The sequence below is a fragment of the Venturia canescens genome, chromosome 1, assembly GCF_019457755.1.
Source record: "Venturia canescens isolate UGA chromosome 1, ASM1945775v1, whole genome shotgun sequence".
NCBI classification, from domain to species: Eukaryota; Metazoa; Arthropoda; class Insecta; order Hymenoptera; family Ichneumonidae; genus Venturia; species Venturia canescens.
In genome coordinates, this window is record NC_057421.1 from 711608 (window position 1) to 738360 (window position 26753).

General features: G+C 40.6%; 2 protein-coding genes across 5 annotated transcripts; one reads left to right on the forward strand and one right to left on the reverse strand.

Annotated features, from left to right (window-relative positions):
• Nucleotides 1-304: 304 nt before the first annotated feature.
• ADD1 (ADD domain-containing protein 1) lies at nucleotides 305-5870 on the forward strand. Of its 3 annotated transcripts, none has more exons than XM_043428552.1 (4): nucleotides 305-604; nucleotides 677-955; nucleotides 1314-1475; nucleotides 1915-5870. In XM_043428552.1, the coding sequence occupies exons 2-4, from the start codon at nucleotides 844-846 to the stop codon at nucleotides 4569-4571; spliced, it is 2931 nt and encodes a 976-aa protein (XP_043284487.1). In that variant the 5' UTR covers nucleotides 305-604; nucleotides 677-843; the 3' UTR covers nucleotides 4572-5870. The 3 variants fall into 3 exon arrangements, with proteins under 3 accessions (XP_043284487.1, XP_043284495.1, XP_043284482.1); XM_043428560.1 differs by having other exon boundaries at nucleotides 689-955; XM_043428547.1 differs by having other exon boundaries at nucleotides 305-955.
• Nucleotides 5871-6979: 1109 nt separating this feature from the next.
• Nucleotides 6980-25257, reverse strand: SP1173. Of its 2 annotated transcripts, XM_043428583.1 has the most exons (10): nucleotides 24922-25257; nucleotides 11957-12219; nucleotides 9993-10582; nucleotides 8884-9184; nucleotides 8292-8790; nucleotides 8050-8208; nucleotides 7786-7961; nucleotides 7336-7539; nucleotides 7204-7233; nucleotides 6980-7092 (listed from the first exon to the last, which is right to left on the reverse strand). In XM_043428583.1, exons 2-10 carry the CDS (start codon nucleotides 12078-12080, stop codon nucleotides 7013-7015), a joined length of 2163 nt encoding a protein of 720 aa, XP_043284518.1. In that variant the 5' UTR covers nucleotides 12081-12219; nucleotides 24922-25257; the 3' UTR covers nucleotides 6980-7012. The 2 variants fall into 2 exon arrangements, with proteins under 2 accessions (XP_043284518.1, XP_043284527.1); XM_043428592.1 differs by lacking the exon at nucleotides 7204-7233.
• Between the last annotated feature and the right edge of the window lie 1496 nt (nucleotides 25258-26753).

Consider the following 26753-nt stretch of genomic DNA (forward strand, 5'->3'; position numbering starts at 1 on the left):
GTAGTGTCAGATGAGGTTAGATTTCACTGCATAAAAACCTGGCACAAACAACAAAACCAAAACGTTCAGCAGTCGAATCATCAACAATTAGCCACTTATATTTTCACTGATGACTATATATTACGACTGATAATGCCTGTTAGATATATTCGCTTGAAACATAAATCAGTTGCAGCAACACACATGGAAGATGTTACGCTGGGGGAAAAAAAGTCTTTTTTAAGGAAAAATTACATTGCGTAGAGGATTTTCCCGCTCAAATTCAAATTGTCTGAGTAGTATGAGCAGCGACACGTATATGTGCACGTGTGTGTGGCGCGCCATGGTTTCAGTCGTGGTTTCAGTTCACACGGATCGGGAGAAAGAGTCACAAGTAGTATATTCCCCCGGAGAGTAAAAATCAACATTTTGCTGCGAATGTAAAATTGAGATTGATTGTTATTACGTATCTCTTTGATATGCGAAGAAACAATTCACCGTGGGACATCATCGGGATCGAAGAACGAACGGACGCGCGTGATAAGATAGAAAGTAACAATCGATGGATAAAATAAATCGGGAATTGGCATCGCGCCGAGCCGGTTCTCGACGGGATAATAAAATGGTGACTCTCCATCGCCCTCTTCTCGATCCCTCGATTTAGTGGACATTTATAATTTTTTGTTGAAATCTAAAGATTCTGTTGTAGCCTTACACCTGAAAGATTGTACGAATAGCAAAAGGTGGACGGCAGAAGGTGTGGAGGAGATAGAGGCTGAAACTCAATCACAAAATTACAGATTCACACGCGTTCCTGGTGAAAGATTGGCGTTTCGTTGTTTTTTTTATTTTTTTTTTGTTATAATGGATATATCGAAATTGCTTGAAGTTGAGGTTAAGGAAGGAAAAGCATCTGAAATGCCGAGTAACGGTGAAATCGAGGCTTACGCCAATATCCCTGACTTCAGTTTGAGAGGTACGTACTTTTGCCATTTCCCGTTCGCTTAACCTCCAATTTTTTAGTATTCATTTGGGTTAACGATTACATTGACGTGGAGTTTATGCCTTCCAATTTTTTACTCGATTACCCATTGTCAACATCATCGATCTTAACAGGTGTTTATGGTTTGATAACCATCCTGAAATATTCTTGAATCACTGACCAACCATCAATTCTTGTTAATCGTTTTGTTTTTGACCTACTATTTATATTTCGTAAAATTTCGTATTTTGAGACGCATTTTCTTGGAAAAATAAAAAAATAATTTTTTTCCAAGCATTCATGGGTGCTTATTTATATTTGCCTTGTAATATTGAGCATTCTCTTGTTTCAGACATAGCCTCTGTAAGATTTCGCAAACTGCATTGTACAGCCTGTGACGTTCACATCGGCAGTGCTCCATCTTCGGCCCACAATATGCACGAACATCCTGTCTTACATGTTCTTCTATGTACAGCCTGCAGAAACTTTTATGGAGATGGGACATTTGAACAGGGTCAGAACATACTTTTTACTTATTCATATTTCTTCTGATTAAAATAATTAATTCAAGTCTAATTCAAATCAAAATTAAAGTTATTTTAAATTATCAAAGTTTCAACTGAAAAGAGGATATTTCAATCTATTTAAATGCAAAAAAATATTGTGAATTTCTATGAATAATTGAATATTATTTTTTCAAGAGTTCCAATCTACAAATTAATTTATTTACAGTAACAGTCGCAAACAGAAAATTCTATTAAATATCCCTAAAGTATAGTCCATAGATTTCAAAAAACAATTTGATCCGATCCCAAGTATATAGTAAATAATAACAGAATTATATCTCAACATTGAACCAAATCGCTCAAGAAATTGAAATAAAGATTCATAATTTGTATATTGGGATAAAAAAAAACCTCAGTCAATAATTGGATTTGGTTCTGAAATTTCAGGAGACGACGCAACAGACATGTTTTGTCGATGGTGCGCAAACGGTGGTAATCTGTACTGTTGCTCTTACTGCAGCAATACGTTCTGTTACAATTGCATAAAGCGTAATTTCGATGCGGTAGTGAGGAAGAAGATCGAGAGAGATGAAAAATGGAAGTGTTTTGTGTGCAATCCAGCGGATTTGTACACGGCGAGGGCGGCCTGTTGGGCATTATTGCAGCACGTACAAACGGTAACAAGGATATTGCAGAGCGACCGGAAGATGAGTCCGAAGGAGATCGAAGCGAAGATGAATTTGGACGAGTCGCAATGTTGCCCGCATCGAAACAAGAGGAAACGTTCGGAGACTATGGATTCAGAGGATGAAGACCAGGAGGAAGAAATTCAAGCTGCGTCACAGAGAAAAAAGCGTCGAAGATATCTGAGCTCAAAGCGAAAAAAACGAGCGATCAAAATGGAGAACGATGGTTCGTGCGATGCCGGAAGTTTGGAATCGACTAACAATTCGAGGATGGGAGCGGATGACGGGTATTCGTCAGTGGGGGGCCAAAGACAAAATGAAGATGGAGCGAACGAAGAGGGTAAACGAGTTTCCCCGGAAGAACTGCCTCTCGCGGTCAGACAAAAAAGTCGTCGTTTGCACAGCGAATCGAGGATTTTGCCAAAATTTCCACTCAACGATGACGATATACCGGCAAGCCTGCTGCAACCGGATCAAACGATGGTCGAAGGTGTCGAGAGTTTGTCATTCCCGAATACGAGTTCGGTTCCGAGCGCAGGAATTTCGGAACAACCCCGTAACGTCGGTATAAGCGCAGTGCCAATGGTTAATCTCATGAAGAGGCCGTTACCACCGACGGGTCCATTAATGAGAGGTGGTAAAACTCATCGACTCGTTCGGGGAGTTGGAGGAACCCCTGTTCTTGTGAGAAAAATCGCACCCGCGATTACCCACAATCTCAACTCGAACATGCAATCTCACGCGTTGCCCATGGTTACCATTCCTTCGCTAAACCACATGAGAAATCGCGTTAGTGTGATACAAGCAGCGACGACCAATAATCAGGAAGCGTCTAACGTGCGGCCTATACGACCACGTCCGTTGGTGCCAAGACCTCTCTCCGTAACATTACCAGCGAGCTCCAATTCGACAACTCCAAACTTTCCGAGCGTCGCTCCGAGTGTAATCGACCTTGACAGCGACGGGGACGATCCCATTGTCGTGCTTGCCCCCGCTGCTCAAGAGATTCAACCTTCGGATAACCTTGCGAGCGACGATCGAGTCCGGAATTTATCAACGGTTACCTACCCCGTTCGACCGGACGACGGTTTGATGATGATTCACTCGGCTACACCCCTCAACGAGGACGAGAACGAGAACGAGGACCTCCATGACGGTAAAACCTTCGCAGAGCTCATCCGGGAGCCGTATTCGGTGGATCCAATCCTCGATGAGTTGACATTAAAATTTAAAAAAATCATGGAATCTACGGTCTCCGGGCCGCTGGAAAATGAGTTAATCGCCGCTCGTGCCAAGACGAGATCGGTCTCTCGTACGATCAAACGTACGATCGTCGAGCTGCAGAATCTTAACGAGAGGCTCCTTCGGGCTTATCGAAATTACAAACGTGAGCGTACAAAAGAAAATATCATTCACACCGAATCCATAGTTCTGGAAGGAAAACAAAAAACTCGCGAATTCACTCCCCTCGATATGCAATGCACGAGGGAATCTGAGCCCGAATCAGACGATTCGAACGTCTCCGACGACGAGGAACCCTCGACGGATTCACCCGAGACACCCCTCCGAATTATCGAAGCTCGTCAGAGGAGCGTTCATCGCGCCGTAGATGCGACGATACCCACCAAATCCCAATCCGTCCAAGCGTACGACGTTGAGTCTCGAGACTACGACGCGGAAATAAGTTACGCTCTCCTTCTAAAAGCTGAATACGACCCAAAACGCAAACGTGATATTCTACGACCTGTTGCCGTACCCGACGAACATTTCGGCAAGTACGAAGAACAGTTCATTCATTATTTGCAACATATCGAGGATCACGGTATCGAGACCGAGGAAAGCAGAGCGTCTGACCCGAAAAAAAATACTGATGATGTTTCTATCAATCAACTTATTGACGCTGATCTCTCGGCGATTCTCAATGAGATTACCAAGGAATGTTCTACCGATTGCGATATTACGAAAGATACTACGGCGGTGGAGGAAAACGTAGAAATTCTTGAGGAACATCTCGAAATCTTCACGACCAAATCGGATGCCTCGGAGGACTCGAATTTCTCGTTGGAAATTCGTCATAACGTCGGAGAAAGAAATAACATTTCAAAGAACAAAGAATATTCGGTGAATGATGAAAAGGCGATAGAGAATATTCCATCGAGGCAAACAAGTTGTAGCGCAAATGGAGAACAGGAGACTGGCTCCTGTCCCCCTTCGATCATACCTGAGGAAACGACGGAACTCGTTTCGAAAACGAACACGAGTGGTGAGCTTAGGACAAAAAAAGTCGACAGCCAATCAATCGATGAAGAAACTGTTTTGGCCGTCAGAGCTTTGATCGATGAAAATGGCAAAAAAGCGAACATTTTAAACCCTTGGAAACCTATCGAAAGCGACGACGAGTGTACGATATTGGATTAAACGAAGAACGAACTCGCCTATTTGGACCATCTTTTTTTCTTCCTATTGATGAATCTTTACTCACTGACCGTGACAGACGGCTCTGCGTCGTAAACTTCGTTTCTTACCATTATACAACATCGGAAAGAAATTTTCAAGTCATTTGCTCTTTGCGTGACTGACAAAATAATTTTCAAAATTGGTCAACTCTCGCAGAGTTGCACTTCGTTTTCCGGCTAAATATTTTTCACCACTTTCGGCGCAGGCGGGATGAAAAATAATATACGCTCGACGGGAGTGACGGGAAACTACCTCGAACAGCGTGCTCATCACTCTCGCTTTCCGCTCGGGTGACGATTCTGCCCGCCGTTTGAAGTAGTCTCCTCTCCCTGCCTAGTCCCTAGGTGCATAAAATACTATTTCTTCAGTTTGGAATCGTCAGCTTTTCCTGCGCACTGTGATCGATCATCCTATCAAGTAAATAGTATTTCCAAAGAAAAGCATTTTATCAGGATGAAGCGGACAGAAGAAATTTTCTTCGTTTCACAAAAACTTTCTCACATTGTATATATTTTTAAAACACCATCCGGTCGTTTTTTCGGGCTGTACTCGCGATTCTTTCCTGTTTCATTATTGGCTGAGCGTTTAAATTTGGCAAGGCTCGATTCCATTGACACGTGATTATATATATTTAATTTATATATATTGCTTTTCTATTTTCATTGCAATTTCATCACAGTGTAAATAACAGTCACATTATTTGAAACCTAAAAACGTAGAAGCGCGCACCGCAACGCTCGTTTACGCTCGAAGAAGCGTAAAAGTGCAAAGACAAAATATAAATTTCGTGTAGCAAAATGCACTATTTCTCATCGATAGACATTTTTTCGAGAAAGTTCCAGAAATCGTCGTTCGTGTGATCGAGCTTCCCTTGTGTTGCCAAAAATTGAAAAACATATATACATATGAGTGTATATAATTGGAAGACTAGCAAAAATATTTCTGCTCGAGGATGCAGAGAGAGCGAGAGACTTGTGAAAAAATTGTCATGTAATTTATCGTCGCTTCGACACAAAAAAAAAAAGCTTGGCACATTCTCTTTTGATCGCGATAGGAACAACACGAAACGTAAGATAAGGCTGATTGGAATAAAAACATAAACGAATAGAATATTGTTGAGTTAATAAAAGGCGGGAGATAGGGGTGTGCCTATTACGATAAAGATAATGAGAAACGTGAGTTGTGTTTTTTTCCTACTACGAAAATAATTGCGATTCTAAATTGTAAGTTGTTTATCATAATAAATTGACTCTGAAGCAATATTAATAAATTTTGATTACTCATTTCATGAAGATATCGATAGTAGTAGTGATTTTAGAAAATAGAACGTGTTGCAAAAAATTTTTGGCATTCTCAGCCTTTCTTGACGACTCAAAAACGAAAAAACGAGCAATTCGCATTTTTGCTAAACATCAGTTGTCATAATCTCTGACAAAATCGTGATTCTCCCATAAAAACGTAATTCTGAATTATGAACACGAAACGAGCTCAAATATTATTATTGAAATGCAAATATGTCATTTCGAATCATTAACCATGATTTTGCAAATACTACTGGTTTTTTTTCATTGAGTTTATTCTTTTAACAACAGTGTAATGTATTCTCATGGGAGAAACTAATAACAATAAGTTTACTTGAAAACAGATATTTTTTAGTATCGAAGAAAAACGAACTTGAGCTTTTTTAAAAAAAATCTTTATTCTCAACATTATCTTACATCGTCGTTCAATATTTAATAGTTAAAACGACAGGCTGAAGATCATTGATAAATAAATTAATAGAAAAAACATGGCTTTTATAGAAAATCCCTAAAATGGATTTTCATATAAAAGGTTATTTGATGAGAAATATGTATATAACTTGATTATTTTCGGCAAAAGACGATGCAAATTTTGAAAACAATATAAATTTTCAAATACGTAGGAAAAAAATTGTCCAATTGACAGTTTACATAAAATTCTTGGAAAATTCATGAACTATAATGACATTGCGACGAACAAAAAAGATGTGGCCAAAAACAATCGAAATTTGTTAATAATTAAAAAGACAACATGAAATATGATTCCAGGGAAAACGCAGCGCGCGCGGATTAATTAGCAAAATATTCGAGACCGATTGAGAGATCGTTACATCAATATAATCGCAGTGGCGCCCAGAAATGCATTTTTCTTTGATCGTTCAACATTTTAGAGATGTGACGCGAAGAAGAAATGATTCTCGCTCGAATGTCGATCGAACGAACGATCGAGACCGAGAGATTATTTCTTCGAGGAATGATTTCTCGGTTTTCGCCTGGTTGAGGAAGAAAATTTTGGAAATTCCAACTGTCGATCTTACATGAAAAGCAAGAAACGACGTTCGAACGTTATTATATTCGAATGAATTTTATTTCTTCCATATATTAATATCGAAATTGACCCTTCTTGGCCATTCCATTGTGATAGACTCGCAGTGGCGTGTAATTTCCATTTCCGTTCATACCTGAAAACAAAAGTTGATCTTGAACCCTGCATTGAAAAGAAAATTCCAAGTACTCAAAGGTTTGCAAATGAAGAAACAAGTAATATTATAAACATCTGCTTGTTTCCTTACTCAAGGTCTGTTCGTGCTCTTGCAAGGCAGCTTGAGGTAAAAAAAAATCAACACGATGAAATTCTCATATAAAAATATAACGAGCCTTAATTATTCATATTCGAATAAGAAAAAGAGAGAAAAAAGAAATACCTTGGACTACGGATGGAGCGTTTCTGGATCCTTGGATAGTCTGAGCGTGACATCGGGGTTTCAAAAGTCCGTGATAGAGAACAAAGTATAAAACAGCGACTACAGCCGCGGAAAGGGCCATACACTGATAAACGAATTTCAAGGAGTCAACTTCGGTTTTGCCCGCGTGTATGTAAGCACCGATCACCGCGCCGAGGCAACGACCTGTAATTTTTTTCGAATCGATCGGTCGGTCAACAGATTGTGACCGAAGAATATGATCAATCAGAGTGGAAATATAAAAAAGTAGAAAATGTGTATTCACATGAAAAAATAATACGACGAATCGTGATCATTTTTTCTGTTTACCCGTTTTTCAAAATCAATGACTTTACTCCTTAGGAATATAATTTTTTTTCTTTTCAATAAAAGGTGAAAAGAAAGAAAAAAAAAGAAGAAAAACGGATATACCGAGACAAAAGTGTGCTATGACTGGCAGTGCCTGAGCGGTGGCGGTGAGGTGTCGTGGCACGAGATGCCTCATGTATAGAATGGCAGTGACCCACATTATTCCGAGGGTAAAAAGTTCCATAGCCTCGGATATGAGAGCCCACCAGGGTTCCGAGACAAGAGTCAAACCGGTGAATCTAATAAAAACAAATCAATCGAAATTGTAACTGAATGTAAAGAGGATTGAGGCAAAAAGTGCGATTGAAATTACAATCGAATAATCACCTGATTATATAAACGGTGAAAGCGACTATCAGAAGATTACTGTGACCGCAATAATCGACAAAATTTTCCGATTTCCACAGGAAAAATACTGCCGGCAGTGCACCCACCGTCAGGATTACTCCGATCGTAAGAGCGTCCCCATTCAGATTAGCCAAATGCCTGGAACAAAAAATTTCATTATATATAATCGAGCTCATAATAATCGTTCGACAAAAAAGTGCATAGGATACGAAAAATCTTACATCGGTAAATAACTGTCCATGGCACTCCAGAAAGTACCGAGAACGAGAAGAACGAAAAGAAGGGCTGCGGTCTCGCTGCCGTATCTCTTGACCGCGCTCATCGGGACAGCGAGCATTCCTGATCTCGTGTGCCACCACCATTCGGGCGGACTCAATGGCATGCCGCTCGCAGAGAGCGCAACGATCGCAGCGAGTATCATCAAACAAATATGGAAACCGATGGGCAAAAAATAGGCTGGATTATTGGGGACGAATGAATTGAGATAACCAACGAGGGGTCCGAAAGCGGCGAAACCCAACGAGCCAAAGGCCAACTGTCGTCCAACGTCTCCTCGGCCACAGGAAGTCTCGCGGGTTGCGATGACGACCGCCGCATCCAACAGAGCTACCGCCGCCGTTGGAAATATATCTGCTAGCGATCTTATCGTCAGATACATCCAAAATGTTATGTCAGGATCGCCCGCTACCTGACTACATTGGTTTTCGTTGTGCACGCTGCCTGCAAATCATTTCGTCATCGCATAATCCAAATTAATATTCAACTGATTCGTGACAACTGAGCACGATGATGCGCTGCTATTTTTTTTCTCACCTGGCAACATAAACGGATCGAGGAGATCGCACTCGACGGTACAACTCTGATTAAATTTAGCCATCGTTTTCTCCAGTTCCCGTGGTATTCGACATTTTATATCCTCCTCGATCGGATAAGAGCACCATTCTCGTCGATCCCGCGCATTTTTGGCTTGTCTAAAGCTCGCGTTCACGGGTATGCTCCCGGAAAAGCTCGTATAAGCGTGGCAAACCCTATTTTCACCCTCGTTGAAACACAAATGGGGTGGTTCACTCTCCGGTATCACGTAACGTCGAACCTTTCTGAAGTTTTCATTATCCTAATGAGACAACATGAAATATAGGTGGAATTATTAATCATGCTGGCGATGATGCTTTCATAGATCCGGAAAACTATAAGGGTGGTGTCCCGCGATCGCGATTTCTCCGAAAAGTTTTTTTCCAAAAAAAATCTCAAGTTTTCCAGTACATCGAATTTTTTATCCATTGCTATACGTGATTCGAGTGGAAATTAGTCCGCATTACAAATTCTCGATCAGATAATGATTGTTGTTGCAACGTTGCATCGTTATGTTCGAGAAGTTAAAAAGGTTGTTTCGAGGCAGCGGTGGTGAGAATTCTTCATCGCAATTTCTCTTTTCAGCAGTAGAGGATAGATCCCTATCCATGCAGACACAAGATGAGCGGAAAAGACTACTTGCGAGAACGAAGACGGAACGAAATTGCACTCGCTCGGTGTAGTATACACACCTAAACGCCCGATGAAGATTAATGGAAAGTTTTGCGGTATCGCTTTAAGCACTCAACAAGGAACGCGCGTACATTCTCAACAAAAAGTCGAGACAAGCGCCATGAAATTGCAGCAAACGCGATTCGATTGGAAAGGTAAGAAAACGACGAATAACTGCACGCGTGAGTGATGTCAACGCTCGATAGCGACAATAACGTCGTTTAAACGAAGAGACTTGGTTTTTTATAGACGCGACTGTACTACATGCCGGAAAGTGCAAATTTGGGTCTCATCAATTTAACCACAAGTAATGGAAGCCCAACGACATTAATCCCTCCCGGACACGGAGAATCGCATCCGGCTAATTGTACGAAGAATTAAAAAAAAAGAAAAAACACCTTTATCCTCCACTCGACTTCGCTGTTGAGTTCAACTTCGAGCGGACTGACACCGGCGGTGTCACCGCTCCCCTCGAAAGCGTCGTTGTCGTTGATCGTTGTCGGAAGATTCGCCATGAGATGATTGCGTCTGGGAGAGATCGGACTACATCCATAATTACAATTCCGAAGTAGAATCGCGCAGACGCGACTCTCGCTGGTCCAGTTATAGCAGGTGGAAAAATCGCGACTCCGTTCCTGGAGCACGGTAGCGCCATCCTGATCGCAAGAGAATTTGAGGGTTGGTCGTCTCTCGCGAGGCAATTCGATCCTTTCGACTACCGGGACCAGTAGGAGCAGCGAATACATTATCGCGGAGAGAAAACAAGCGATCGCGATCATCACGCGGAGATAACGTCCGGTCGAAGCCGCTGCCGCCGCTTTCTCGTTCGTTCCCTGGCGACCCGCGAGTTTATCGGCGATGGGGCTCGCGATCAGTGGACCGAGAAGCGCCACCAGCGGAGAAATCATTGAGACGAGCCTCGCTTCCTCAAGAGTCAGACCAACCGCGAGCATGTGCAGCGGAAGAAAGGGAAACAAGCAGCCCATTCCTGTTTAAACACAACCGATTAAAATATATAATAAATTCAATTAACAGCAATATTTTTATTTTTCATCGCAACAGCATTAACCCGTAGACAACGCACTGGTGCACATTTGCACCCACGAAAATTTCAAGTCTACGGAACTTCAAAATTCCTTTCTTCAATTTAAGGAGGGTGGATGACGAAATCAAAATAATCAGAATTTCATCAAATTTGGTGATGACATCCTTTGGCATCGAATATACAAATACAATTTTTTTCAAATTTTTTTACCACATGGTTATCGAATAATTGAGCGTTAAATCCAAGCTCTTATGCACGAGATGTATAACTGTATACAGGGTGAATCATTTAACGTGACCACCTCGAATAATTCCTAAAATAAGCGTTGTATGAAAAAAATGTTCAGACAAAAGTTGCACGGTTTCGAGGGGCACATTAGGTGGTACATATGTTGTTTTGATAGGTGGAGACGATTCGGAGATTTGAAGGTCAACTTCGTTTTTTTAAGGGGAATGCTATATTTTTTATATCAAAATATGGTAGAGTATCGAATTCTGAGTAAAAAAGTATAGACCTACATTAGCCCTAAACCTAATAGTTAACAGGTTATTTCACTAAATCCCTTCCATTACCTATGATGCCTATGCAAAGACGGGAAATCGCGATGGTATTGACAATAGAATTATCTGAATAATGTAATTCATGTTTTTTTGCAGAAAATTTATTTGAACAAATGTTCGAAGTGATGGCGATTAACCTCGACACATTTCCGAAGACGTAGAACCAATGATTCTCTTGATCTTCGAATAGTTTCTGGTGTGATAGCGGCGCAGGCTCTAGTAATTCGTTCCCCTCGAAACCGTGCAACTTTTGTCTGAACATTTTTTTTCATACAACGCTTATTTTAGGAATTATGTAAACTCTATATGCTTATACACGCAAACTTTAATGTTCAATTACTCGAGAGCTATGTGGTAGAAAAATCTTTAAAAAGTCATATTGTCTCATATATTTTTAAAGAATACATTTACCTAATTTTATGAAATTCTTATCATTTTGAAATTCTTGATATTTTCAACATGGTTTAGCATGGCAACATTGTATCGTCGCGATCCACCCTCCTTAATCATTTTTCTATAATAAAACTTTAATTTTTCATTTTTTTCATGATTGTAATCGATTACTAAGGAATTTTTACCCCCAAAAAGTCTCATTGAAAGATTAATTCGTCGGCGAAATAAAAAGTTTTGAAAAGTCTAAGTGCAAATTTGCACCAGTGCGGCAAGTCTGTGACCTCAAAGAGAGCGTGGTGTCTACGGGTTAAAAATCGTTGAACATAATATTAAGTATGCGTGGAGCAGGCGAATGTCTACGTACCGCCGAAGAAGAGGAAGAGAAGGCACTTGAGCGATATTAAATTCGCATTGATGAATTTCTTCGGTGGTCCGCCGGAGTCAATCGCCTTGGTCGTCCCCATCGTCTCGATCGAGGCCATCGACATTTTCCTTATTTCCGATTAAACTGTTGATAAATAAATTTCGAATTCGCTTCTCGACTGATTTTCTTCGGCGCCTTTGTTTGGAAAAAATCAATCGAAACCTTTGAGCCTCGTTAACAGGCCCATCGCTCGTTCTGCTCGTCTGAAAATTCAACAACGACAAAATATGAAACTCAAATTGTATTGATGTGTCATAAAATCTGGTCGTATGATTCATTCGCTTCCAAATCGAGGCTTCTCGCGCTAGCACTTTTATAATAATTATTATTATTTAAAATTAAGTTGCGTGTAAGGTTCAGTGGCACCTTGATCCGAACGCTATTTTCGCTGACAACGTCATATTACTTAGGAGCATGATAATATGGGAGGATAATGATCTTGAAACCGGAAGTTGGCGTGTCTTATTCCATTGACCCAGCAGGGCCGAACTCTGTTCTCTCACTTTTATGTCCCAAACGTACACACGCATATATTAAATTGAAACAACTCTTTTTATCGTGAATCCCGATCGCACACACATGGACGCTCCATAAAAATTAATCTGCAGCGCGTCATATAAATTATTTAATATACATGCTCAGATTGCTCTAAATTATGTCACTCGTTCGTTTGTATTCGTGAATCATTCGTCTAATGGATGCGGCGGCGTTGATTTTTATTCGTTGTGTTAAACGCTCGCGACACCCCAATCATTCTGAGATTCAAAGTGCTCCCAGTTGCTCCAGTTTCATCAATTATATTTCCTCTCGCTCGGACAATCTATGTATAAATATATCATCTGGATCTACGCCGTACATGTACACGTCATCCGCATAAATTCTCTACTTTCGTTTCAATGATTATTATTATTATTTTCATCGAGGTGGGATTTATTATATCGATGGATATGGAGTCACATTTTTAAAAAATGAATATACATTGATCGGATTTTCAAAAATACGTGGCTCGGTTATTTTACTCTCTCATAGCTCATGCACGAGAGCTGCTATTTTCATGTGTATATTCTTTTTTAAGTTGAAACGGAATATTTACTCTTTTGTTGCCGAGCGGTGGTACGAAGGATTAAAATAATGGATGGAATACCGGATCTCATTCGCTTGGAGCGATACACCGATAATATAGCTGCGCAAAGCAATTGCGCGCGATGATCGAGGGTCCTTCAATTGTTAAACGGCTACTGTTGAAAAGACTTTCAACCACCTAATAAATCTTCCCAACTCGTTTTTTTCTACTCTCGTTCACAAAATATTCCGTGTACTGGGAATAGCAACGTGATTGATTGAGAACCTTTTTAAAACAACGAAAATCCATCTCGCAGTCATTCTCATTTTTCCCCAGAGCGGAAGTCATCATTTTATTTCAAATAAATTTTTGCAAATACGTATCGCAATTGGATGATTCATATTCTCTACCATTCTGACAGAAATCTTACTCCTTTTCGTCCAATAAACTCAAACAAACCCCAACAAGCCCAACCGAATCCAATAAACCAGAACCGAAAAAAGTTCCAACAAGTCCAATCAAACCATGGTGGCACAGTGACAAAAATTAAAAATCTACTAGAATCAATCTGTAAATTGAAGTAGAGTGAAGCCTTCAAATAGTGAATAGCTTTCAATAAGTTGTGAAGTTAGAATAGTTATCGCTACTTTGCGAAGACTATAGAGAGATCTTGTTTTTGCTTGCATTATTAAATGACAAAATCATAGTGAAAATGATTCTATTAGTCGATAAATTTGAGAGCTGAGGAAGCGGGCAGCTGGTACATATGGACGACGCCGAAGTTTGCAGCGTTGAAGTCCAACGAAATGAACGAAAAAAACGTTTGTAATTCACCAATTTTTTATTTCACGAATCGTTGGTGCAGCTTGAAAAACTACGAATCGCAAATTTGGCAGGGAAGAAAATAGGGGAATTACTGGAATTATTGGAGAGTTTTTTTCGATCATTTCGTTAGACTCCAACGTTGGAAACTTCAGCGTCATTACATATGGAAAGATTGACATGTTTCAAAAATGTTCATTCCAGTACGAGTGGTTCTGTGGGAAAAGTACAGCCAACGAAAAATACGAGCAGATATAACAGTCAAGGAAATGTCGGGCTGCGACAATCGGGATTCAACCCGATGAAGGGTTGACGCGCTTGAACACTTGGCTCTATGTAGAGTTGCTACACTTGGAGAGTTGCAATGCTGGAAAAATGCACTGGAGAAATGACACGATGTAGAGTTGATACCCTGCTCGAATTCCCATCTTAATTGACTCGCAAAACGCTCGAATAAAAACAGCCGGCGAAGGGGCGGGTCAACCGGAAAATTTAACCGAAAAGTTATTGTTTCACAGTTTGTATTCGATATAGAATACAAATAGCATATTTTATCGGTACAAACTGCATGCCCTTTCGATTTGTGCTTCACGGAGGAAAAACGGGCAGTGAAGATTGATTAAATCGATAACGTATAAAATGTGCCAAGGCTCGCAGCCGGATTTAGTTTCCTTTGCAAATTTCCTCGTCACGTGACGTCCATTGAAATTAAATTAAAGCGTACGAAGGAGTTGCAAAATGGTTTAACGAAGCATGGACTATAGTTGGGCCTACATGCGCGTGAATTTCTCGCGAGGTGTAGAAAATTCTGATGCAGCTGTAATTTAGCGATACCGGAAGTCGAGCGGATCGCTCGATCGAAGCTCTGCTTGTAGCAATTACCGGAAGTACCTCGGGAAGCTTTGATGTCTTTTAGTTCCGATATAATATTCGTGAGTGAAATTTCAAACGCTTTCAACCGACCACGCCGTCCGAGTTCAATAAAAAATAGAGGTCAATTAGTCCTCTGACGCAGCCAAAGGCCGTATAATGAGCAGTGGGGAAAATAAATTTTATTCGAAATTTCTTTTTTTTAATACTGACATATTAATTCATCCCCGTTAAAGGATGAGATATAATAAATTCGATATTCTTCATTGTCAAATTCGATTTCAAACGAATTTCAATACTTTCTTAATTAAACGACTTCGTTGTTAGAGGTTCGCGAACAAAACTGTCGAATCTCTTGATATTTTATTTTTCCTCATTTCCAATAATTTTTTAAGAAAGAGTTGGACTTTTTATCATTGCACTTTTACAATGTGAACATATCGCATTTCGAATACGTCTTCCCTTTCGCGTTCCGTTTCCGCGCTGTTTCAGCGAAGTTTTATTATTCACGGAAAGTCTGATACATACACGCGTAAAACAGCCTGAACGAGGAACGGTAAAAATAATATCTCAGTGAATTTTTCACTCCATTATCCTCGTGACCTGGTTTCATCACTTTTTTTAGCTTCCTTCCGATTCTCCTCCACGGCAATGACCAGGAGAAACGGTCAATCATTTTTCCCCGATAAATTACACGGTGATGATAATTTTTGATAAATAAATCCCCGCTCGTATTTACGTGCCGAAATGTATTTTTTTTTTTTTTGAACAAAGACCGGTCAACGACTTCGAGTCCGTGGAAACGATGACGAACATTTATGTTTTTGTCTCGAAGAGCAGGCACATTCTTTCACCGGAGACTCTCCCGCGCGTACATGAAAAATGCAACCGACCTTCTTTCAGGCCAACGTCTACGTAAAGCCCCGTAAACGCGAACGATAGATGCCAAGGCGGACCTCCGGCCTCATGCCGCTTGTACAGCGAAATAAAAAACGCACGCATACACTCGCTCACGGACGAACGCACGCGCGCGAGGATCTTCGCGAATTGGTCATCCGTAATTTCACGTGGTGAGCTAATCCTGGGCTTACCTCACGCCGGATTCGTATGACACCAGCGTGAACGTAAAAATTCAACTTTCATGGCGGAGAAATAAAAAGAGTCGACATCGAAAAAGTACTTTTTTGTCTCCGCAGTGCGATTGCTCTCCGAAAACTCGAAAGGAGTACAGAAAACTTGTTGTAATTGGTAATTCACCATTTTTTCGATGTACTTTCGCACTTAAAAGCATAACACACCGCGAAAGCTGTTTTAGACACTCGAACCGAGCTACTATTTCAGCTCCATAATTTTATACGTTTCTATGGATCTGAAAATGTGAAAAGAATAAATATAAAATTTTACGTTTTCGTGTAATACGAAGATGAAGATGTGTAAGAGAGAAAAAAGCGGAATACTTGGCACGCGTCTACTCTTTTTCGCAGCCCTTTCACTTCTATCTTCTCGCTCAAGTTCATACAAACATCCCCCTTCAGTCTGGGTACAACGCCTTTTCGCATATCATTAAACCATCCGCGTCCGTCGCGCCGACTCGTTTCTCATCCTCTTTTTCTCCTCCCCAAATTATCTTTTGCGGCAACAAGATTGCAAGAAAAACTGTCCTTTACAGCTACTCTTTTCAGTAACGTTGAAAAATAAAAATACGATTCACCGTCGTTTGAGTTTTTTCAAAACTTCGCATAGCCTGGGAAAGTGAAAAATTACAGAAGCGAGCAACTCTGGCAGAGAAAAAAAACAGTAATTTTCCATGAAAACTCACGAGCCACAATCTTTCTAATGATTCAGAGATCGTTTCCTCTAAAATTACACGTATTTGTTTCAAAAGAATGGTTGACGCCAAGTTTTCGAGATTGGCACAAATAATTTGAGCAATATGCTCCAAAATTATAGTTGCCGTGCATTTCCTTGGCCAACCAGGGAGATTGACAAAATAAAAAAAGGCTCAGGAAAAGGAGAACGATGAGAAATCTCGAAGATGTGCGACACGTGGGACGAAATGCTGGTCACAAGAAGGCCGCATTTCCAGCTTTTTTGTGTTGTAGAGCACGCGGAGTGAGACTGAAACGTTGGATTGGCCGCCTAACTGGGTTAACAACGAGTCAGGGCGAGAAGCCTCGGACGTTTTCATAATCGCAGCGGAAACAATCACTCGTATTTTCATGCTTCTGCTATATCATTATTTTCATTGTTTTGATTTATTCAATCGAGTCTCGTTATTTCGAGAACTCGTTGCAGAATTATTTGCCAAAAAGCGAATTAAATCGCCATTGAACGATTTTCTTTATAAGAGTGATACGATTTTTTTCATCATCAGAAGTCACACGCGAGACACACGCACCATCGAACGGTGGCTGAGAAAAGAAATTTCTATCGACAAAGAAAAAGCGATTGAATAGTGTCATTGCTGATGGAGGGAAACCACGGCAAATGGAGCGATAGTATGGAAAAAAACGCTAAAACCTGAATCCATTTTATAGAGATCGTCGTGGTGTGAGATTGGAAATTACGTCAGGGCGGTCTGTTGTGTTTCTCGTTCTCATGATGCGCTCGCGACGTATCCAGATACAGGCTACTACTCGAAGTCGTCTCATTAAACCGGAGATACATCGTAAATACAAACACACGCGCACACGCACATGCGTGTAAAGAAACGGAAGCCTTGGGATTCCATAAGGAGCTACGAAACTCTCGCATTTTTCTAAAAATAGACCTCGCACTACACTCGATATTGTGCAACTATTTTCGTATGTATTGCCCGCTTGAAGCGCCCGCGCGAGTCCAGTCTCGGAGGTAATAAGAAATGCGTGAAATATAATCGTGGACGCAGCTTGGACGCATTTTTCCCGCAGCTTTGACTCTGCGATCGATCATCACGCGGAAATACAGAAAGTATCAGAAAAACTGTAACGATATTACGAGTTTAATTTGGACGGCCTGTTCCCGCGTAACGGAGATAATTATTCAAAGTCGTGCTATTCGCCTCGGCGGGCTTTAAAGAAGTTTTCAGGGTCGCCGGTTCTCGAGTTTCGTGTAGTTATGCACGCGTTTATACCGGTCGATGACGTTACTGTTATCATTATAAAGTAAGAGCGAATGTGCCACAGGAAAATAAAAAAAATAAAGAAGTTGGTGTAAAAAGTCGTTGTTCCCGATGACGGCGAGAAATCCTCTTAGTCGCGGTGCTTGCAACAAAGAAATATAAGCGCAAAAAACGAACCTCTTACGATGCCCACCAAAAATGTCGTGACCTTTCATCTTCGTGTGGAATCTCCTGCGCATGTTTATTTCGGGCCGTCTTTTTGTTCAATCTCATCGCATTATTTTGGGGAAACATACCCACTCACTTCCGGGCTCTCTTACCTTTCAATTTCATCACTGCATTTGGCCAAATGTCACGGTTAGAGTTGAAGGTCGAGTTAAAAAAAAAATAGATATCCGTACGCTTCCTCGTTACGGTCGAACGAGAACCGTTCCATAAAGAATAGAATTTCATGTATTTGTCCATTGATAAAAGGAATATGAGTTGTTAAAATGATCGAATAACATTTCGAAAAACTCTTTGGCCCGGACAAAATCCGAGAGAGCTATGCGTTTGACCGCGATCACCTGATTTTCACAAATTTTCCATGCAGAATGTTTGTCCAAAGAGCGAAAAATTATTTGACCATATTTTTCAAATACATATTATATTACCTATGAGCACGCTTCTTGGCAACGACTCAGTACGATCGTATCTATGTTTATAAAATAATTAGCATAACAAAAAAAACTGTTGAATCGCATTGATTCAACGAATGGAACAGCAGGCGATGTCGCCATATTATGCTGCAATATTCTATCATAATTATTGTAGTATTTATATCACGTAGCTCGTACAATCTTTTTATTAACTAAATTGTTTATTTCAAGTCGATTTTCCCCCAGTTGCTCGTATCAGTTGGATTATTTTCTCTCTTTTTAATATCCTTTTCAACATGTCACAGTCAGGAGTTTTTTTAGGTTTTTTCAAAACACGTTTTGTTAGCTGAAAAGATTGGGAGATTCAAGGTTTCGTGTGAAAGAAGAAAGACGAATCGTAGATATGTTTTTCCCACGAGTTTGTCGCGAGATGTCGAGTCGCGGCCATGTTTTTCACTATTGTAAGTGACCCCCTAATACATTCCACTACCAGTAAAACATTACAGATTCGTGAACCGGTTCGTCGACGTTTATTTATCAATCCTTTCCTCCAATCGATTCAGAACATTTACATCGCAAACGTCACGAACGAGTCAGGATAAAAGGTTGGGACGAGAACCTTTTCAATAGCAACCGACTTGGCGAAAGAAACCAATGATTCAACATGTTTTAACGACCCTATCAATTTTTTTCCAGTATATATCTCAACGTTCATCACTCGTTCTACGCTCGAGAATATTTTCACATCAACGAATACTAAAAATGTCTAATTTTTGTACGGAATATTCAGAAAATTACAGATATTTTAAAATTGAAAATAAAAAATGAATAATCACTCGGAAAAATAAAAGGATGGATCGGACAAAGTATTTTGTCTGTCATATTCGTTAATTCGTTGGACATGAAATATTCCGAAGAGAGCCGAGCGTAAAAGCATCGCCGGTAACTTGTACGGCGAGAATCTCGATCTTCCTCAAACGCGATGTTTACTACGGTTAACGGAACTCTTATCCCTTCTCCCTATTATTCGAGTTCACCACGAGTCTTTTACACGCATGCACAAAAGGAGGAGGAAGGATGGACGAGATAAGGAAATGTGGAGAGGTAGAGAAAGAGGAAAAAGCCCACTTGGTAGGCGTACAGGGATCGGGGAATCGGAGAAAATTAATAGCAATAAGAGAAATTTTTACAAAGACCAAAAAAACCGTTTAAAACAGATATTTTACGAAGAATAATGAAAAATATCATCGGTCGAGAATACATTTTGATGGCTCGCAAGCCCGAACGATTTTTATGGAAAAATGTTTCGAGCGCACGACGCTGAAGTTTGCAACGTTCGAGTCCAACGGAATGGACGAAAAAAACATTTGTAATTCACCAATTTTTTTTTTTCACGTCATCTGTTTTTTTCTCCAATTATTCATCCGCGTTGATTATTCATACGTTTATAGCGCGCTATCGTCGGTGCTCGTATCACCGACATTTTCTAGTTCAACATCCGTATAGAATTACAAGCGTAATCTCTTTTCTTTGATTCTCGGTATGATTGATCGGCACAGTTCCTCATAAATATTCGTGACGAGAAAGAGGAACGAATGGGCAGCGAAAATGATGGTGTACAAAGTTTTTGTCCGATTGCAAATAACTGAAACACTCGCTCGAGTACCAATTTCAAGTTTGTCGAACACTTGTGGAACGAAGCTTCTCATTTTGTACGGAATGAGCGCGGTTGTTACGAAATAAATAAAAAAAAATCCTCGATCTTCGGACACCCCGTATAAAAAGGCACGATTCGCAACTCGCGTGCGAACGAGGATTGCTTATTTCTCTTATATCTATTTTTGCTTACGCGGAGTAACTTGTACACACGCTGTCAGGATGGTAAAGTTAATGGACACCTGGTGTACAAAAGTGTGTACATAAACCGAAGCGGAGAGACGCGGGAAAAAGCTCCGGCCTGCTGCGGGACAGCGCACACTCAAGCAAGCAGGCTTGCCAGTGAAGCGAGTGGAAAAGAAAACAAAAATACATTGTCGACGAGCAACGGCCTCGCGAGGAAAAAATAACAGAAACGAAGAAAGACTGCGAAGGGAGGAGGGAGAAAGAATAAAGATCGTTTTGAATGATAAGCGATAGCAAAAGGAAATCAATGGTTGGGAGAGTAAAAATTCCGCCGAAAGTTATATTTTTCAACACTTATTTGTATCCCCTTTTTTTCGTATACGTAAGAATTACGAAGTCACCGAACTCGTTGAGAAATTTGAATTTTTCGTTCACCGTTGCGTTCGACTTTGTTCTTGAAACGTGTACAAAACACGTGATCCTCGCATCACGTACGATGTTTTTTATTGCGAAAACCAATCGTTCTTTAAAATCGAATATTTTTCATTTCCCTCAGCTGATTATCCAGAGCCCAAACCGGAGTGTTTTAAAAATCCATATTCGTTTTGGGTTCGAGGTTGAAAAAAATAATTGAAAAAACAAAATCCGTCAATTTTCTCGGCATGTGGAATAAAAAAGTTGAAAGGGAAAATTGAACTCGTCGTATGCGAAGGCAGCTTGCGGAAAGCGGGCTGCAGAGAATGGCACAAACTATCTCGGGTCGATACGAAAATCACAGAGGTCAAAAGAGCTACCAAGAGCCGTAGAAAGCTCGCGCTGTCATACGATCAAATTTGGCTTTGTCCTGTTCCGCGATGAACTTTCATTTACCGCGCACTCGTTTCGTCTCTTCATTCGCGTTATTTGATTTATTAAATTGCCCTCTTTTAATTTCAAATGAAATAATGTTCGGAATTTTTCTATGGAATGTGAATGAAAATAAAAGAGAGCAGAATGAAAAAAAATAAAAACTGGAATGGATACGCGCCTCGAAGAAAATTGGCTGTTCGTTTTTTTCAAATTTCGTCGCGTTTCCACCTTATAAAATATGAAAAGCGGTCTTATGATGAAAGTGCATGCGGACGGGAGAGAAAGAATAAAGGAGAGAAGAGCGAGAGACCGGCAGAACGATTTCCTCGATGGCTTAATTTTTTTTTCTTCGGTATGTTCCATGGGGAAAGCAGTAATGTAATTCGAGGGTTTTTTTTCCTTCGAATCGAGCCCCAAGGGTCTGAGGGGAATTCGGTGCAGTGACGTAACACGCTAAAAGACAGGGGAACGAACTAGAAACGGAAAAGATCATCAACGGGGTGTCCCATGAGTGACAACTCGTCGGATGTGTAACCTCAAAATATATTCGACGAGTTACATTATTTTCTATTGGAAATTGCAATCTACTCGTGAAACAGAGTCATCAGCGACGGTGAAGAATGATGGGAATATTTTTTGCAAAAAATTTATATCCAGCCTCGAACCTGCTTCGATAGCGGATCTCATTCGTAGGACGGCCCATATGCTACACGTTGAAAAATGTTGGAGCCTATGAGGCTCGAGAGCCTACCTACTACACTGCATTATTTTTCCGGATCTCTTCTTCGTCCTCTACACGCCGTACATATTACGTGGACTGTGTATACCTTCGTCTAGCCTTTTTTTCGTGCTCCGACGATTCTACAAGTTCTTGCGCTCGTCTATATAGACAGGAATTTCCGGACGGCGAAGAAGAAGAAAGCTCGTACGTAATAACAGAGGCCATTGGCTTTTCAATTGCCCTGGGCAGACGCGCGAAGTAATGATTTTTCTTTCGGATCGCCGGCGACTTTTTTATATCGTTAAAAATCAGAGCCCATTGTTGTTTTACTTCGAAGCTGTTATCAAAAATACTACTTTCGTTTATTCGTTTTTTGGAGAGCTCAATTTTTGCGTGTTTTTCTCGCCGAGTTCAGCTTAGCGACGAGGATTTTTACGTTGAAATCGACCTTTTTTTACGCGGAATTACGCGTGCCCAATATCGATGATTTTTTCAAGCGCGGAGCGACCGACCAAATTATGCTCGTTTTCTCCAACGTTGATCCGAGTTTAAACTCGGTTCGTCCTATTCCGAAACTATGTGAAAAAAATGGAACTGAGTTTGAACCGCGTCGGCGAAAACGGCCATTAGTCGTCGATAGTTCGACCAGATTCGTCCTCTTCAAAAGTCAATGCTGCCGGGTTCAGCATCCGTGTTGCGATAATTTCGGTTGCAACCGAAGGAATTGAAAAGTCCGTCGGCGACGTGCCCCGTCGGAATATCTCCGCGTCAATCCATCATCATTTTATATATTTTACACTACACTCGCGGAACGTGCGACGTCTATAAATATAGAAGCACTTATAGATTTTCGATCTGGTCAATTAAAACGCACATTCTATATCGAGGTCCGTTGTACGCGATAAACTTGGAAGAAAAAGTGTCTCGGAACATTCGAGCTGATGCGCGAAAGTATTCCAACGCCCCTAGAAAGGGGAGATACATTTTTAGTGGTCCATCTACCGTCGCTAGAATGGCCAATTGAACGAGAAAGGACAAAAAGAGGTGCTTGCCCGCGTAGAGAGGGGGACAAAGATGAGAAACGGGCAGAGGAAGAGAGACGCAATAAATTGAATAAAGTGCGAATAATTTAAGGAGCGGATCTCGGGGAGCTTTTGTGCGAGAATTAAGAGATCGCATCGTCTTCTCTCGGGACAAAGAGGGAGAAACGAAACGAGCCGTTTCGTGGCCGTAACGGCTGCGATCGCGTTGTTGTTGTTGTTACTTCGCAGCTCGGCACGATCACGTCGGAAATGCTTAGGTACGTGTCAGACGCCGAAATTCAAATTATCGTGCCTTGTCAAGTGCACTTCGTTGCGACATTGTGCCATTAATTGCAGAATTTCCCACACCCTCATCTAATATAGTATACATTAATTATCCGTTTTGTATAAACAGGGAGAAAAAATATTTGTCCGGAACCGGGTAAACTGTCGTGACGATGCAAGATTAATAAATTAATTCTTGGGCATCGTTATTTTAATTAATAACTAGGTGAGTCACAGACGCGCGCTCCGCGCCCGTCTTCTTCTTGCAAAGCGTAACTTTTTATTTATTTTTACCAGGATTCATTCACGTTTAATAATTCAGCTCATTAATAACTATTGAAAGAATGTCCAATTGGAAGAATTTTCGAGAAATCGAGTCGAACAAAACGATATCGACAAAATGTCAAATATGGTTTGAATTTCAAGCTGTCATTTTGACAGGAGGAATGAACGTTGTTGTTTTCCGAATTAAGTTAGCCCCGCAATGGTCGTGTTTCAAAAACCAATCGGAATCGCGGAAAAGCGATGACAATGAACAGCTAATTCACGCGTCACAACCTTACTTTATAAAAAAGGAACTCAGTAATTCCGAGTACCAACAATTTTGCACGCACCCGATAGAGAAACGGCACGTACTCGTAGCAAAGTAATTGGGGTAATAGCAGATCGCATGAATAGGTTGATTTGGAATCTACGCGTCGAGCAATTTGTTCTCCACGATGAGCGCTATTGAAACGATTTCCCATTCCCAGCACTAGTCTATCGCAGATTAATCAATTCGTTCCAACGATATTAATAAGGATTCTAAAACGACGCACATTTTTTCGTGGCCTCTGAAATGACAGCTGACCGGTATTTTACCACGCAAATTCTGGTTTTAACGGAAACTCCTAGGATTCGAGAAGTTTACTACAAATGCGAGTGTTCTCGGGTTGAGGCGCGATGAATCGAGGAAATTTTAAATCAATATCGCGATCCGTATAAACCGAACCGTCGCGAACCGTGCGAAATTGGTTGGGAGAGCAACGAAAGTGAGAAAAGGCGCGCTGCTCGAATAATCTCAAACGGAAGACCGATTGACTGATGTTGGAGGTGGCGAGTCTTTTTCGGACACCCTATATATCGCTGGTATATCGAATACATGCAATGTCTGTTCCTTGCTCCCGCAAGCTCAGCGTTCGATTAAAGGGTTGACCCAGTAACGTGTGGCGCTCCAGCCTGGCCAGCCGGGACGAAGCACCACGCTACGAAGCTCGCACAGACCATAAACTTGCCCCATTGCCTACCCGCAACAGAACTGTGCTCTCGAAAGAACTTTGATACCCCATAAAATAGCCCCGAGCCAAAACTACCCGACAAAGAATTTATACCATTTCACTGATTTTACTTTCTCCTCCTTTTCGCCACGAACCTACCTCAACGATTTAATCGTCAACAACTCTCATCCGAGGCAAAAAAATCTTTCGCAATCCTCTTGTGAAAGATTGCACCCAATGCATTTTTTATATTTTCCATGAAAGATAGGAAATAATTTTTCTTTGCAATTCTGTTCACCATTTTTTCCGATCGTTTTTAAATAATATACGAGAACGAAATTTTGCATTTTATAGAATTTCTCACAAATTCTTATAACGGAGGACAAAATTGTTTATGGGAACAAACATCCTTTATCGAAAGCAAACAAAAAACTTACCGATCATTCAAGAACCGCGAAAAATCTTTGCAACGAAGGGTGCTTGTAAATTCACTAAAATTGGTGCGTAGATCCCTTTTCGGTTCGACCGCTTTATTGGAATTATGTTATATCCAGATATCTCATTGCGAAGATAAAAATACTATTTGATGAATCTCGAAGCTCACCAAAGTTCACAGCGGAATAATTATTCAACGTCGTCGGAAATTATTTTGACATCATCATACACGAATAATCGAGGGGAACAGAAGCGCGGATCGCGAGGGGTTAAAGCGAGTTTCATTCAAACGCTGATAAACCAAGTCGAAAAAAGTAACCGTATTTTCCAGTACGACGTTCGCCGTACTACTGTTGCGCCCGGCGGGAAACCTTGCTCCCGTAGCCGTGACTGATCCAACAAAAAACGATGCGCGCGCCGCCTACCACGCGCGCTCGCTCTTGCTCTTTATTCGTTCTCTAGTTCTCTACGGGGCGTCCATTAAACCTTCGAGGACCTTGATCGGTCTCCTCATCATGCACTATTATTAAAATATGACCTTAAATTTGAATTTCGGTAAATTTGCGCATCGAGTTTTTTCTTTATAATGCGATGAGATCATATCATAAATAACAGTTTTGGATTAACTTACTTTTTTCAATGCTTTTCAACCCCGAAGCACACTACATTTGAATTTTGTCCGATATCAAGAGACTCGTTTACATACATGCGAAAGGAAAAGTTTTTACCAAAAGATCTCGTAATATTCGTGAGATTTCTATTGTTTCAATCAATTCAATATGCCGTCTGACCGAACGTTACTGAATTCGTCGATAAGATTAGTTCTTTCAAAAAAATTTAACTAACACACACACACACACACTATCTAGATTAATGAAGAATTATCTTTACCCTCAATTGCATAAACAGATTTACTACTAGACACCTCGTACCTCATGTATATATAGTTCGTAGTCCGGCAAAGAACCGCCAGTGCTCACATGCGAGAGCGTCACACTTTGAACCCTTCCGACTATACCTCGACATATACATCCTTTGTTATAGCTTATAGCTGTGTTTACTGTAGTTTTGGAAACGTTCGTGGAATTGTAATATAGTTCGACGAAAATCGTAAAATATGTGTTTATACCAGCATCGTTGGACGTTCGTTTCTGAAAAAAATACTGCCTGTCAAAAGTTCCATTGCAGTGTTGAATCGTAGGCAAAAGTGAAAAAAAATTTGCTTTGCGTGAAAGCTTAGGTCGCAGTGATTTATATTTTTCAATTTCAATGAAACTTCAATCGACAAATAAATTTTATCTTCATCCCTTTTTCTGTATATAAGCGCAAGAGTCGCAATGTGGCGACTTGAAACGAGTTTATAGGTTATAATTTTTATAACATCGATATGGAGGGTGTCTTAACACGGATTTAAACGATTTTCGAATATTCATGTTTTTTGTAAATTACAGTTGAAATATTCCATTTATATTAGACGATATTTCAAACGGTTAGGATGGAAATAATAAATATTGAAAGGAGATATGAAAACTTTTCACAGCCATGGTCATAACAAAAAAACCGTTCCGCTAGCAGACGTAAAGTATTTTCGGCATTCTACTATACAACAAAGCGGTATACTTTGGACGGAGCTCTATTCTATTTTTCATTTCCAATCCGGCTGCATTTCAGGCATCAGGTTTTTGGCCAAATTCAGGTATAAAAGGGACGCATTCAGGATTTAGAACCCGTGGATATAGGCACAGCTGTATTTTTTCCCTCGTGATTTTTTTCGCAGTTTTTTTCACTCGGGAAGATTTTTTAAGGAAATTATTATTTACAATTATTACGAGCA